The following is a 15,045-nucleotide window of genomic DNA, read 5'->3' as shown; positions in this document are numbered from 1 at the left end:
CACGTGAGTGGATCCTGCGAGGTGTCCACATGTCTTGGGAGCCCTGCACTAATTTCATCAGAGCCAGACATCCGGCAAGTCTCAGAAAAGGAAGATCATCCAGTGCTGGAGCAGTACTTTCTCTCAGAACAGAAGAGCGGCCATCACAGCACATACAGAGTACCTGCCTGACTCCGTGTTATGCAGGTTGATCCCACTAAAAGACAGTTCCCTTCCTTTCTCTCTCATGACATAGAATTTGCTCTGAAGTTGGTTTCTTTTGTCACTCACTGGTGGCGAGCGATGGCATCCCGTATGTCCTGCCTACTGTGAGGCCCCTCTTAGAAAGGCAGACTTGCCAAGATGCAAGGCGCCACCCCTTCATTTTCTTGCCTCAGGACATTTAGGACACATATGCAGAAGCTCCCTTTCAGCACTCTCCCCAGTGAACTCCCAGCCACCCTCCAAAGCCCAGAGGACGTCTCTATGGGGCCTTCCTGAGCCCCCTCCTCCGGGGTCCTGAGTCTTGCAGGCTCTTCTTGAGTTCACTCTTCTTGAGGGCAGGGCCTGGGCCTGATTCTCCCATCCCCAGTTTGGCTCAGTGCAGGACTGGCCACAAAGGACCACACTTGTGGGAAGAGAAAGTAGGAAGTTCCACTGAGGCAGGGCATGGGGTGTGAACTCACCCATGGGAGATTTTGGCCACGTGACTGTTGGGAATGCTGTATTCTGTGCCTGAAGCGTCTGATACCACTGTCCACCAGTCTCCATCTCTGGAGAGAGAAAAGAGAGGGGAACTGCTCATTTAGGATTCCTGAGGACCTGCCAGGCTGGCTCCTGCAGCTGGCCGTCTGTCCCACCTGTTTCCCAGGTCTCCTTGCACAGGCCAGCGCTGCTACCTCCTGGGCAGGAAACAGCAGGGTTCTGGGGCCCCCTGCAAGGCCCTGCCCACCACCCACAGCTCCCCCCTACAGGTGTGTCAGGCTTCCTAGATCCCACCATTAGGGCCAAGTGTGAGCTCAGTGCCAAAGGCCATGCTCTTTTCTCCTGAAGGGAGGGGCCCCATCTCCCATGAGGACATCTTCAGGTGCCAGGGGGAAGGAAGCAGAGCACCCCACCCTTCCCCGACTGGGACAGGACTTACTCAGAGATGATGGTCAATGGATCCCCCAGGCTCAGTGACAGCTCCGTGTGCTCGCCTACTGGGAAGGTGCCCAGGGCCACAGCTGTGGCCCTGCTTCTCTCTGGATGGAGGGACAGAGGTGGTCATTCTCGTGACCAGTCCCCTCTCCGTGTGAAGTCTACTGGAGTCTGGGCTTTCCATCATCCACCAACCCAACCATGAACACCCTGGGGAGCATGTCTGCTGGGATCCCAGGAGGACTACCCTAGTATTTGAAGATTTTCCAGAGGCCTCTGAAGAGCCCTACAGATGCCCAGACATCTTTTGGGGTCACTCAGGGAAAGGGTTGGTGTGGCAAGAGGAGTGGGGCTCCTGGCTACAATTGCTTTTTATATGGAGATGGTCAAGAAGGCCTTGATAAAAGGATTCTGCTGCTCAGCAAACTTAAAAACTATAGCTCTAAGCAGGTATCAGCACAGATCTCGGAGCTCAGTTTCTAGAAGGTGGTTTCTGGAAGTTCTAATGATGTGAGCACTGAATGGACTAACATTTAGGGCTGAGGTCCAGGGTAAGCATGGGAGGAAGAGGGCTGCTGGAAGGGCCAGTGAAATCACAGATGTGGACAGGCTTTGTAACTTTAGAGTGCCATGCATGTGGGTAGCATGTCTCTTCCATGGTGTTTGTCCAGAATGACTAGTGAAGGTCCGTGCTGCCCCAAGAAGAGGTGGGGTGCCAGGGGCCCGCTTTGCCAGGCCTGGCCCAGAGTAGACACCCAAGAGGTATGTGCAGCCCAGTCAAGTGTCCTGGCCTCATGCCTGCCATCTTTTACTGAGCAGCTGCTATGTCAGGGTCTGACTGGGTACATCACTCCAGCCCTCTCAAGCTCTGAGGTAGTCCTCTCTGGTCACCACATCACACAGCAAGGCAACTGACGTGGGACAGGGCACTGTGCCAGGAGTGGCTCCTATGCCATTCCTTATTCCTCTGCCCATGGGGCGCTGTTGGGGTGGGTGACCATTGTGGCTACTCATGGGCCCAGGTTGGGAGTACTTGGCAAGACAGTGGTAGCATCTCTCCGAAAAAGGCCCAGACTCCCTGGGATGCTGACATTCAGAGAGGGATTCACAGAGCTAGAGGATGCCAAGCTCCCTCCCCTACACCACACCATCACGCCAAGACTGGTCCCAAGGACATGGCGGCCAAGAAGACAATTTTGAGATTGGATGGTAGGTGGCAAGTGGCTCCCTCAGCACAGGATGCTCATGCCCTCATCTACCTCAGGGATCAGCCCGCCTTGTCTGACTAGACATCCTGATGCTTGTCCAGGCCTTCTCATCCTGGAAAACCCAGCCTCCACATGCTGCTGAGATTCACTTCACCCACATCCCTCCCTCTCCTTCCTCTTTATCCCATTTCAGTAGGGGTCTCTGAAACAAAGGGAAAAGAGAGACACACTTGTCAGCACATCAATGCATCAAGCTATGAAAAACAGTCAAGGTCAACACGAAAAGTTTATCTGTTTATCTCATAGATGCCCCTGGAGGGGCCAAGGCCTCAGAAGGCTCTGTGATACCCTCTAGACAGATGCCTCAGGAGATAGGGGAAGGAGAACAGATGGACAGACAAGGACCGAGGGGATGGGGGGCATCAGTAGGGCAGACCTGGAGCTGGAACTGTGTGGTATAAGGGCCTGTACTCCAGGTGGACACGGGAAGAATGAGACTGTGATCCTGGAAAGGGACTGGTTCCTATGTGTTCTCCCAGACACATGTGCAGATCTATGTGGTGACTCTGGACTGGAGCTCCTCAGAGCTGTGTGCTCAGGGCACAGGAAATGCCTGACGCCTGCATAACAATGCAAGCAAATCTTGTGGAGAGCCTCCTTCAACAAGGGTGAAGCCAAGTGGCCTGGAAGGACCCAACCTCTTCTTCTCCTGGAAGCCCTGGCATTGTGCCCCATGTTGCCCCTGGGCTGCATATGCTGTCCCTGATGGACCCATCTGCCTGGCTGACTCGCCTTCATCTTTCACACCCTGGATAAAATGTCCCTTCCTTGGTGAAGCCTTCCTGATGAGTCTCTCAGCACACACTCTTAATCAGAGTCCCTTAAAATGCACTGTCACCAAAATTGAACACAATTGTAATGGATTATGGGTTTAGAGCCTGTCTTTGGGGCTTGACTGTCCCTGAAGGCAGGGACTGTGCCTATCTTGTCCATTACTATACCCCCTGGTCCTGGCACAAGGCCCGGTATGGGGTAGAGACTTGGTAGATCCTAGATGGATGCAAGACTGATGGATGAATGATTCATGGGAGGGGCTGCCGCAAATCTGTGTTCCTGCTAGGCTCAGGGGTTGACATACCGAGAGAGAGGCCCTTCCCTCCCCCGTGGACCCTGTCAGAGAAGGAAACGCAGCTCCCCTCATGTCTCACTGGCAGGGAAAGCCCCCAGAGCACCTGCTGGGAGTCAGCCCCTCAGCAGCCTGGCCATGACTCAGAGCAGCTTTGGGGCCGCAGCCTATGCTAGATTCAGAGGAAATGAGGGGGAGGTCTGTGTGGTTTCCAGGTCTCTTCCTGTAGGGCCTGGTGGGCCCCAGGCTCCCTGCAGACTGAGAGACTAAAAGGAGGCATCTGCCTCCCCACCAGGAGAAGGACAGCACCCAGGGTGTTAATGTCTGTGAGAGGCTGGCGTTAGAGAGAGGAATATCTTAGGGCAGGGCTGAGGAGGGGGAGGAGGCCCCAGCCATTACAGGGAAGTTTCCAGACTGGGGATAGTTTCTGCCCAAACACAGACATCCAGATATCTGGCTCTACAGTCTCCCGGTTCTGCTTAAGGGTATGTCCATGTCCTTCCTCCTAAAAGTGCTGCTTGGTTTAGAGTGATTTGTAATCTGTGATGATTAATTTTGTGTATCAACATGGCTAGCCCACAGTACCCAGATACTAGGTCTAACAGCAGCCTAGAAGTTTAGATGTTGCTGTTAAGATGTTTTTAAGATGAGATAACAATTTAAGTCAGTGGACTTTGAATAAGGCAATTACCTCCCATAATGTGGATGGGTCTCATTCAGTCAGTGGAATATCTTTTTTTTTAATATAAAGATTTTATTTATTTATTTGGTAAGTAAATAAAGACAGACAGAGATCACAAGCAGGCAGAGAGGCAGGCAGAGAGAGAGGGGAAAGCAGGCTCCCTGCTGAGCAGAGAGCTTGATGCGGGGCTTGATTCCAGGACCCTGAGATCATGGCCTGAGCCAAAGGTAGAGGCTTCACCTACTGAGCCACCCAGGCACCCCAAGTCAGTGGAAGATCTTAAGAGAAAAAGAGTGAGGTCTGCCAAGGAAGAGGGAATTCCAGACTTGACCCTGGAATTCTGTAGCATTCACTTCCTTGGGCCTCTGGCCTGCCAGCCTGCCCAGCAGATTTTAGCCTTGCGAGCTCCCACAGTTGCATGAACCAATTTCTTAAAATAAATTCTATGTCTATATACACACACACACACACACAGACACACACACACACACCCACGTACACATACTCTACTGGTTCTCTTTCACCAGAGAACCGTGAATACATCATCAAAACCCCAAATCAGGATGTGATTTGAGAAAGGATTTGTGGGTAATTTGGGGCAACAAGAAACAAACTGGGCCTATAGTTTCAATATCAAAATTATAGAATTCGGGGCGCCTGGGTGGCTCAGTGGGTTAAAGTCTCTGCCTTCGGCTCAGGTCATGATCTCAGGGTCCTGGGATTGAGCCCCACCACCAGGCTCTCTGCTCAGCGGGGAGCCTGCTTCCCCCTCTCTCTCTCTCTGCCTGCCTCTCTGCCTCCTTGTGATCTCTGTCTGTCAAATAAATAAATAAAATCTTTAAAAAAATTAAAGAATTTCTAGGATATTTTGATTGTCCAATTGTCTTAGAAACTGGCATTTTTAGTTAGGACTATCTTGAAAACCACAGTCGTAGGCTCAGCATAGGCATTATAGGTCCTGATTTTTCCAACCACCATAGCTCTAATTTTGCTTCCAGTATTTCACAGGATAAGAAGGGACACTGTGGGGGCGCCTGGGTGGCTCAGTGGGTTAAGCCTTTGCCTTCGGCTCCGGTCATGATCTCAGGGTCCTGGGATCGAGCTCATCGGGCTCTCTGCTCAGCAGGGAGTCTGCTTCGCTTCCCCTTCTCTCTCTGCCTGCCTCTCTGCCTACTTGTGATTTCTGTCAAATAAATTAAAAAAAAAAAAAAGACACTGTATCCTATAGAACTTTCTGTGATGAAGGAAATGTTCTGTAACTGTGCTGTCCAATAGGTAGCCACTAGCCACATATGGCTACTGAGCACTTGAAATGCAACTGGTGTGACTGAGTAGCTACATATTTAACTTAATTTCATTTTAATGAATTTTACTTTGAATTTAAATGGCCACAGACAGTCAGAGGCTATTATAACAACGTACCTTTGGAGAGCTACGAACTGGGGTTGGTCTTGGAGTTGCCAGCTCAATTTCTCAATAAACTGACTGAGGAGGAGGGAAACCCTCCTGGTTAACACCCGTCACTCTCCCACATTTTCTAGTTTATCTGGTTGTTCAACATTCTGACTGCTGAAATGTAAGCTCCTCCAGAGCAGAGACCCTGCCTGCATGGTTCACAGGGAAGGTCCTGGTATACAGCAGGTGCTCATTGACACCGGAAGCTGTGCTGGAGTGGCTGGTCAGGAAGGCTCACAGAGGCAGCAATGTCTGGGGCTGAGCAGCCTTACTGTGTCTGGGAAGCCTACCTGCTTGCATGGGCACAGGGCCCGGTTCTTGGACAGAGGGGCTCGAGCTGGGGCTTGGCAGGGTTTTCCCTCTGCTGGGTTGACCTCCCATCGTTCCTCAGCAGAACACTCGGAAGTACATGGCCGAGAGAAATCTGAAAGAGATGCTGCAGTGGACACAGAGGCCCTGGTCCCCAGACACCCTCTCCCTCCCCAGCTCAGTCCTGCTGACAAGAGCAAATGATCCCCCTCCCAGCAGGACCAGGCTCCAGCCCCTCCACCAGACTCTGAAGAATTTCTTCTTCGCAGCTGGACCCTGTTTCCTCTGGTGGGCCCAATTTTCCATACTCCAGCCATGCTCTGTTCTCTGTTTCTGGGCCTTTACCTGTATGGGGGCCCAGCCACTGGCTGGATTGCTCTTTCCCCTGGGAGCCTGTCTGGATCCCACCCTTCTCTGGGAAGACTTCTCTGAATCCCCCAGCCATCATTCCTATGACCTACTTGGAACCATTTCCTGACCTGGGATAACATTGGCAGGAGACAATGAAAGGAACCATGACTAAGGTTAGAGGTAGGCAAGGGGGATCTGAGGCGGCTTACAACAAGCTAAGGTGACACTGAGCACATAGTTATTGGTGTCAAGAGGGCAAAGTAAGATGATTGGGAAGCTGTATGCCACAGGGATGACTTGCGAGTCTTTGGAGGGATTGGTTGTTGAGCCATTTCCCTGCTCTTTGCCTCCACTTCCTCGTCTGAAAAAAAATGGGGATACCAATACCCAATATTTGGGTCCAAAAGATAAGGCATGCAAGAAGTTTGGTCAGGGCACACTTTTTATTGCGCTCTGAATGTTGCTTCACCAGAGGCCACTCCTGGGAACTTTCCCCATTTTTCTTTTTCTCAGCAACCTGTTGCATTCCTTCCCAAGTTTGGTTTTGTTTTTAGATTTTATTTTTAAGTAATGTCTACACCTGACATGGGGTTCAAACTCCTAACCCTGAGATCCAGAGTCATATGCTCTACTGACTGAGCCAGCCAGGAAGCCCCCTGCCCAAGTTTTAATTATTCATTTATTAGAGTGTTCACTTGTTTAATTTGCCGTTATTCCACAGCTAAATGAGGACAAAGACCTCTTTTTGCTTGCCTATTTCCTCAACAATTCATAAGGTACCGGGCCCATAAAAGACATTCAACACACTAACTAAATGGACAGTGATTAGTAGCTCTTTGGACATGTGTCTTATCCTTAGAACAATTTTAATTTCCAGAGTAATGCTAATTTTTTCAAACATTTTATCAAAGTGTTTCAGGGAAGCGTTTTCATTCTTTTCATCCTTTCATTCTTGTCATCCTTTTCATGGAGACGGGGAATAGTTATCCTAGCTTGGTTCCCTGGAGGAGCTCACAGAATGGCAGTGACATAGCAGGCTCTGGCCTTGCCTTTGAACCCCTCACCATGCCTGGATAAGGATGGGTTTCTGTCATTATCATGGAGAGTTCTGTACTCACGGGGATGAAGTTCCTTAATAGAAAATAGGTCCATCTTTAGGAAATGGCTCCTGGTAGCCACTTCCTGCTCAGACTTTGGGATCCTGAAGCCTCAGTGGACGAGACAGTATTGCTGCTTCCTGAGGAGGTCTCTAATGCCCTCCCTGCTAGGGTTCCCCTTTATATCAGGTTTTCAACATTCCTGCTGCTCCCCAGCCTTTCCTTTCCCCTTGGGTATCAGATACAAGCTCTATGCTTAACTGTGCAGACGGGAGTCCAGAAAACCTCGGGGAGAGAGCTCTCCTGGGTAGTATGAGTGATTAATTTAAACCAACCAGGCTCCAGTTGTGTGACCTCCTCACGCAAAGCCCGTAGCCTCTGTCTCGTCTTTGAATCGGGGATATTACCAACTCCACTGATTTGTGGGGAGAAGTTGTGGAGCTGACATCGAGTGGGTGCTCAGTAATGGTTAGTTTCCTTTCCCCTCCTTCAGCAAGACAAAGTCACCACAATCACCAACTGCACTAAACCCAGAGACTTCTTCCTACAGCGGATGGAGCTAGGGGATGGACCCAAGAGAGGTAGGAGAACCACACTCAGGCTGGAAACATCCCCTTCCCTGAGCTCTGCCAGCTCCCTTCACCTGGCCTGGTCAGGGCCAGGCAGCTTCCTGGAGGTGAAATAAAGACCACAGGGTACACGTGCCCAGGAGGTGGTGTTGGTTGAAACTTTAGAAATGATCTAATTATTAACTGCACAAGCATTTGAACAATTTACTGTGTGCCAGGCACTTTCTTGGGGGCCTGGGCCAGTGGGTAGAAGGAAAGAGTGAAGGCCGCTGAGACCAGCACACTGCCTGCTGTTGTTTTTTGATCTTTTCACTTAACCCTTTGAGAGGCTGGCAGCTTGGAAACCCATTCACATACAGTGATCAGGGCTCAGAGAGGGCACCCTCGTGCTCGCTCTCACACAGCTGCTTAGTGCAGAGCTGGGTCTACAAATCCACGTCTTTTGTGTTTTTGTGCTTCGGAAGATATTTCTCAGCGGTGGGGGTAGGTGATGAATTTGGATTGAGCTAAAGGGAGACCGGTCTCTCTCAACTGAGAAACCTCACCCTTAGGCAAGACTGTAGACTCTATATCCGAAAACATCTTCAGAGATTAGAATTCAGACTTCTTTCATTCACTGATGTTGGGAGGAGCCAAGAGGAGGTCCCAAAATCATACAAGTACATTGGTGACCGAGATGGGACCAGAATGGGCATGAAGACAAGCTGGAGGGCATAATGTAATTCTTGGGGCGGCGGGTTGGGGGGGGCAGTCAAAGGCGGAAGGAATACTGGAGCCTGGGTTCCTTCAGGGACCCTCAAAACTACCTCCCTTACATTGTCAACAGAACAACTTATTTTCCTGGAACTTTTCAGCCCACTATAAAGCCCACTCCCAGCCTCTGAGGGGAGTAGCATTCTTCACAGTCCCGGGGCCATCAGAAAACAAAAGCAAACGTACTTACTTGATTTCCTGTCATCAAAGCTTGGGGCGGGGGCTCAGCTTAGATGCATGCTTTGGTTGGAGAGGTTAGGACTTCGGAGGGCCCTTCGGAACATCTGCCAAAGTCCTTAGTCCTAGGATAGTCAGAATCCTCTCAGCCTGGGAGACTCTTCAGGGAGATGCTCTTGGTAACCCTTTGGGTAGCTCTGCATCTGCTGTGGTCAGCAGTTTGTAGACCTGGGATGAGACAGGAGACTGGTGCTCCTTAGGGACCCCCCAACACTGGACAGCCCTCCCAAGCACAGCCAGGCCAGGGAAGAAAGCCCAGGGCTCTTTCAGCTTTGTCATAGCGTCCTCGGGGCTCCCAGCTCACACCTGCAGGCTCTGTGGTTCTCATAACCACCCATTTCCTCTGACGGCATCACAGCCCATCAAGGAGCCACCTTCCCCAAGTTCCTGTTTCTAAAGGAGAAGCAGCTGCCTTGTCATGATCCCAGGAGAGGTTTTTCTCTGGTTTTGTGGCTTGGTCCTGCCTGAGGAACACAGAACTGAGGTAAATGAGGAGCTTCCCATGCTTACCTGACCATTATAATCATCTGAAGTTCTTGTCGGTATCAGATTCCTGGGCTCCTCCTCCATCTTCTGAATCCAAGCCACCAGAGGAAAGCGGAGGAATCTGAATTTTATATACTCCAAGAGATGCCCTCAACTGGCTTTGGGGGAAGCACTGCCTTGGAGTGATGTGTCCTAACCTTTAATGTATATAGGTATCCCTTGGGGATCTTGTTAAATAGCAGATTCTAGTTCTGTTGATCTAGGGGGGGTGGGATTGAAGGCTCTGCATTGCTAACAACCCCCAGGCAATACCCACATAGCTGGTCCATAAACCACACTTTGAGTAACAAGACCTGGGTAGTGGTTCTCCACTACCCTATGGTCCCAGTCCTCAGCATCGTGTGAGAGTCTGTTAGACACAGGAATTCTTGAGACCCATCTCAGATCTACTAGATCAGAAACCCCATAGGTGGGGCCAGCAATTGCTTTCCACAGCCCTCCAGGTGTTCTGATGTATACCCTATATTTGAGTGTCACTCAGCTAGGATAAAGAGATTTCTGACAGAATTGCCTGTGATTGTGTGTTACCTTCAATCATTAAAATTTAAATAAAATCCCCATCTGATAAAATCTAACCAAACATACTGCTACCTTTCCATTAGGGGCTTAGTATTCTTGGAGACATGATTTTTTTTCCTTAAAGATTTTATTTATTTATTTATTTTTAAAGGATTTTATTTATTTATTTGCCAGACAGAGATCACAAGTAGTCAGAAAGAGGGGTGGGGGGAAAGCAGGCTCCCTGTTGAGCAGAGAGCCCGATGTGGGGCTTGATCCCAGGACCCTGGGATCATGACTGGAGCTGAAGGCAGAGGCTCTAATCCGCTGAGCCACCCAGGCGCCCTTGAAGATTTTATCTGAGAGTGAGTCAATAAGAGAGAGACAGAGAGAGAGAGCACAAGCAGAGGGAGGGGCAGAGGGAGAAGCAGACTCCTCTGCTGAGCAAGGAGCCTGACTCGGGGCTACATCCCAGGACTGTGGGATCATGACGAGCCTAAGGCAGACACTTAATAGACTGAGGCCCCCCGAGACATGTTTTTTTTTTTTTTTAAATTTTAAAAATTTTAAAAAATTTTATTTATTTGACAGACAGAAATCACAAGTAGGCAGAGAGGCAGGCAGAGAGAGAAGGGGAAACAGGCTTCCTGCTGAGCAGAGAGTCCGATAGAGAGCTTGATCCCAGGACCCTGAGATCACAACCCCAGCTGAAAGCAGAGGCAAGAAATGGCTAAGGAGAGTTAAGTGTTTTGGTCAAGGTCAATTAGCCTGAAAAATTTTCCAATAGTGCATTTTCATATTCAGCCTGTTATTGAGCATCTACTGTCAGCTGGGGCCTTTTGCACCTTCCTGTATGTTTCCTAATCGTGGTTCAGTGAGATACATGCTAGTACCATTTTATGGATGAGAAACCAGCCTAGAGGTAACTATACATGATCACTAACTAATAAGCAGCAAATCTAGGTGTTTAAACTAATTCTCAGGTGGCTTCTTGCACCTCACCTTGAGACCAGTCTGAAAGTCTTTCCTGTCAGATATGAAGGTAGACATCAGAGTAGTATGCAAACCAGAGCAGGAGGGTGGGCCTCTGTTCAGGTCCCTTCCTGCCATGGGCCACATACTAGAATGGCCTCAGCCATCCTAACATCTCGATTAGAACTTCCTTACACAGGATATGCTTCTACTCTGGCTTCTCCAGCTCTTCACACCAAGTGCCCATGGACTTAAGTCTCAAACCAGCCTTCCCTGGGAGAAAGGAGAAGAGGAGAACCTGAGCTGGAATGTGCCCTAGCTGGCAGAGCCCCAGTAAAGTCTTCATAGTCTGAGCTGGAGCCATTTTGTGTTAAAAAGCATGTCTTGGGGGGCACCTGGGTGGCTCAGTGGGTTAAACCTCTGCCTTCGGCTCAGGTCATGATCTCAGGGTCCTGGGATCAAGCCCTGCATCAGAATCTCTGCTCAGCAGGAAGCCTGCTTCCCCACCTCTCTCTGCCTGCCTCTCTGCCTACTTGTGATCTGTCAAATAAAAAAAAAATCTTTTAAAAAAAAATAAAATAAAAAAAGCACTGACCACTTTATATGGAGGAGCCTGTATACTCTACCTGGCTACTTCCTGGACTCTTCACAAGGCAGGCACCTAAGTGTTTCAGGACTGAACAGGGAGCAAGGAGATGAAAATGGAGAGAGGGAAAAGTATAGTATGAACGAGTGAAGTGCAGTCAGCTGGGGCCTGACTCCAGTGACCATCCATGTCGGGTGTATTCATGAAGGCTGGAGTGATGGGGGTTTTAAGAGCAACTGTGACCACCAGACCTCCTCCAGCTCAAGAACTGATATTCTGTATTGTCAGGAACTCAGCTTGGTGACCGGTATCTGTCCTCGTGCATTTGCTTCAACTCCTCTCCCAGAAAGAACAGGGCCTATGACATTTTACAAGTATTCCCCACAGACAAAGCAACCTTGATGGACTACATGGTAGCAGCAGCCCCTGGATCATTCAACACTAATGCAAGGTGGTAGCCTCCTGCTATCACTGGTGAGTACAGAGACAGCCGTTTCTGGAGAAATACAGTCTGGCCTGTTTGAGGAACTCAGGCAAGTGGTTGCAGATTACTACACTGGGGTGGAACCCAGCAACCCCACACAGATGGCAAGGGTGAAATGTGGAACGCCTTTCTGAGACCTTAGCTTTCCTCCTCCATAAACCCCGTGATCAGGCTTCTCACAATTTTTGATTTGAGGGCAATAGAGGTATGTCAGATGAGCTTGGGGTCCTAGATGGGTTTACTGGTATGACCTTGAGCAAATTATTTATCCAGAGTCTTAATTTCTTCTTGGGTGAGATAATGATCAAGGACGTGAAAATGCCCAGCACAAAGCCCATGTATAGTGACTTGGTTCCACCCCGAGCCCCAGTGCATGGCTTGAGAGAAATAACACCAGCAATCGGGTTAACAATGAGACATATACAGCTTTATTTAATAATCTGTAAAAAGTTGTACTCTGGCAGAGTGATGCATTCCCTATCTCGGCTGAAAGCGAACATTATGTCTGAAAAGCCCCTTCCTAAGATTCGGAACTGCGTAACCCTGAGCTTACATCTGATGCCCTCAAGAGCTGGGCCCTTGCTGTGTGGCAGTTGGTTTCATCCCCTTCCAGCAATACTCTGGCTGGCTGCAGCCGCTAGCACAGCAGTCCGCTAAGCACAACTGTAGCTGCACAGGCTGCCCTTACACACCGGCCCCTTCCCTCTCTTCTTTAAGAATTGTCAAGAATCTTTCTGAGAAATAGGTTCTGTACCAATTTCACTTCGCTTCCACTATGTCAGCTGAAGTCAAGGGTGTGCCTGAGACACATGATATTCCGCTGAGGTCTGTGCCTCTTCGTCCAGCTGGTTCTCACCATCTGCATAATTTTCAGGCCATACCTCTCCTTTTTCAGAGGACTGAAGGGTGGAGAAACACTCTTCATCACAGACCCAGGAGGCACTTCTTGGGGCTATCTTGTAAGTGGTATCAGACACTGTGGCGACAGCAGCTCTGCTCTGGCACAGCAGAGGCCTGGTATTTTGTTTTCCATCTTCCTGTGCTAAAAGAGTGCAGTAAGGATGCCACACTCACTTCTTAGGAAAAACTCCATGTTGCATCAGAACTTCATCATTCATGGGCTTCTAAAAGAATATGTCCCTCCCTTTTATTTACAGAATAACATATATGAATGCATTTGGACAGGAGGTGGCTGGCCACCCTGCCTGCCTCTCTATGTTAACAGGCTCCCTTCTATTGGTCACAGTCAATGTAAACACGATCTTCCACATTTCTCAGAGCTCCTGAAGTCACTGCAAATCGTGTTGACCAATTTGGAACCAAAAGAGAATGCAGTGGCCTGCCCAACCTAGAAACCTGTTCTGTATATTTCCCTTAAAAACACCACTGAAAATGAAAAAGAAAAAAAGGTCCCCTTTTTTTGCAGAAGCTCTACAAGAAAGCATATCTAAAATCACAGAACTATGCACACACAAACACAGACACGCGTGCTCACACACATACATCAGAATCAAAGAATCTTGTCAGATATGTAGTTGGGAAAGCACAAGGAAAGGCTGGCAAGAGAAGATTATGGAAATTCGATCAGCTAAAGATGCTGGAATGTTACAGTGATGGCAAGGAAGTGGTTCTTGGTACATACAAAAAGGAGGGCGGGCAGGCAGAGAGAATGATAAATCCAGGATACCAGAGACTGTCAGTTGGCCATGCAGGAGTTAGAGACAGATGCCAGTTTGCTGGGTGAAATGTTGTATTATGGAGTGGTTGTCTGAAGGAGGGTGGACTTGCATGGTCCAGGGGAGGAGTATCTGCTTAGCAGGACACCTCCATGGTCTGGTGTCTGTCCACAACATCAGGGGATTCAGAGGATTCTTGAGTTCCATCTGACTGATTGCTGGTGACAGATCGGCTGAAGGCACTTTCTCCAGAGCCGATGCTACTCGAGGTTGATTGGGTTCGTGATCGGGCGAGCCGGGTCATGCTGGCAGATGGTACTGCAAGAAAGAACCAAGGGGACTAGAAGATAGTACCCTGGCTAAGCTTAACTAATCCAGAAATTTCACTAAAGGCTTTGTTTAGCTTTCCCAACCCATTTAAGGTGAGACCCAGGGTAACACATAGCCATCTCCCTTTTATATTATTTGCTTAGGTGAATGGCTATACACAAGGCTGCTTTAATCCTTTGGATCTGGTTGGAATCTTGGCTGATTCTAGTCCACAGAAGAACATGGGGAAACCTAAGTCCAGAGTATAGCCTCTTAGCTATGCCCACGCCATTCATATAGTGATCAGGAAAGAGGCTTTGGGAACCCAAACAGGTAACCAAACCCTGCAGTGCATGCAAGACTAAACCAAAAGAAAGACAAACCACACAAGTATGAAGGTGTTTCACAAACACAGTGCAAGCCCGATACAACAAGACTACCATCCGTGTCCACAGGCTTCCTTTGCTACCTGGGGAGGAGACATGTATGAAGGTGTGGGTCTAAGGGAGAGCAGGTGGGCCTGGCACCTGCCCTATATGCCCTCTATGCAAGCAGCAAGGTAAAGGATGCCTGCAAGGGAAGGGCTCCGGGGGTGGGTATTTCACTCAGACTATAGTTCCAACGCTTTGATCCTAAGGTCCTTCCAGCTTGGCCGGGATGTGGCCTTACCTGTCATAACCTCCCTGTCTATCTTCCTGAGGCACCAGCCACTCGCCCAGCTGTCATTTCAATGCTGGGGTCAAAAGATGCCATCACCTGATGAGTTTTCCAGGCACAGGCTCTGGTACTCCTATTTAGAATCAAGGCTGCCTTTCACATCCTGTGTCTGGGATTCATGCAAGGATGAGAAGGTGGCTGCAGAAGAGGCGTCCTGCTTACAAAGTTTCAGCTACTACCGTGACCCTGATTTGGATAAGAGGAAACCTGGCTATTACAACCCGCTCCTTTTTTCCTGGGGAACCAGGGCTGGACCTGCAGTCTAACCCTCTTAGGGCACAATGAGCCACGTTCTATCGGGCTCTCACTGCACAGGAAAACCGCGGACATGCTGCAGGCAGCCAATGCAGC

At 49.4% G+C, this 15,045-nt stretch overlaps 2 protein-coding genes across 5 annotated transcripts in view; both read right to left on the bottom strand.

Annotated features, from left to right (window-relative positions):
- Window positions 1–9,197, bottom strand: part of SLA2 (Src like adaptor 2) — a 28,525-nt gene extending 19,328 nt beyond the window's left edge. Inside the window, exons 1-4 of the mRNA XM_044263091.1 lie at window positions 8,860–9,197; window positions 5,881–6,014; window positions 1,124–1,223; window positions 666–752 (exon numbers count right to left, since the gene is read on the bottom strand). Of these exons, the coding sequence (XP_044119026.1) occupies window positions 666–752; window positions 1,124–1,223; window positions 5,881–5,971 (278 nt within the window). The 5' untranslated portion in view covers window positions 5,972–6,014; window positions 8,860–9,197. The remainder of the gene's footprint in view (window positions 1–665; window positions 753–1,123; window positions 1,224–5,880; window positions 6,015–8,859) is intronic.
- A 3,200-nt stretch (window positions 9,198–12,397) lies between these two features.
- Window positions 12,398–15,045, bottom strand: part of NDRG3 (NDRG family member 3) — a 79,276-nt gene continuing 76,628 nt past the window's right edge. For all 4 annotated transcript variants that reach the window (XM_044263083.1, XM_044263086.1, XM_044263085.1 and 1 more), the window contains one exon: window positions 12,398–13,986. In XM_044263083.1, the coding sequence (XP_044119018.1) occupies window positions 13,805–13,986 (182 nt within the window). In that variant the 3' untranslated portion in view covers window positions 12,398–13,804. The remainder of the gene's footprint in view (window positions 13,987–15,045) is intronic.

The sequence above is a fragment of the Neovison vison genome, chromosome 8 (genome assembly GCF_020171115.1).
Source record: "Neovison vison isolate M4711 chromosome 8, ASM_NN_V1, whole genome shotgun sequence".
Taxonomy (NCBI): Eukaryota; Metazoa; Chordata; class Mammalia; order Carnivora; family Mustelidae; genus Neogale; species Neogale vison.
Note: the sequence above shows the minus strand (reverse complement) of the source record. Positions and strands in the feature narration are given on the sequence as shown.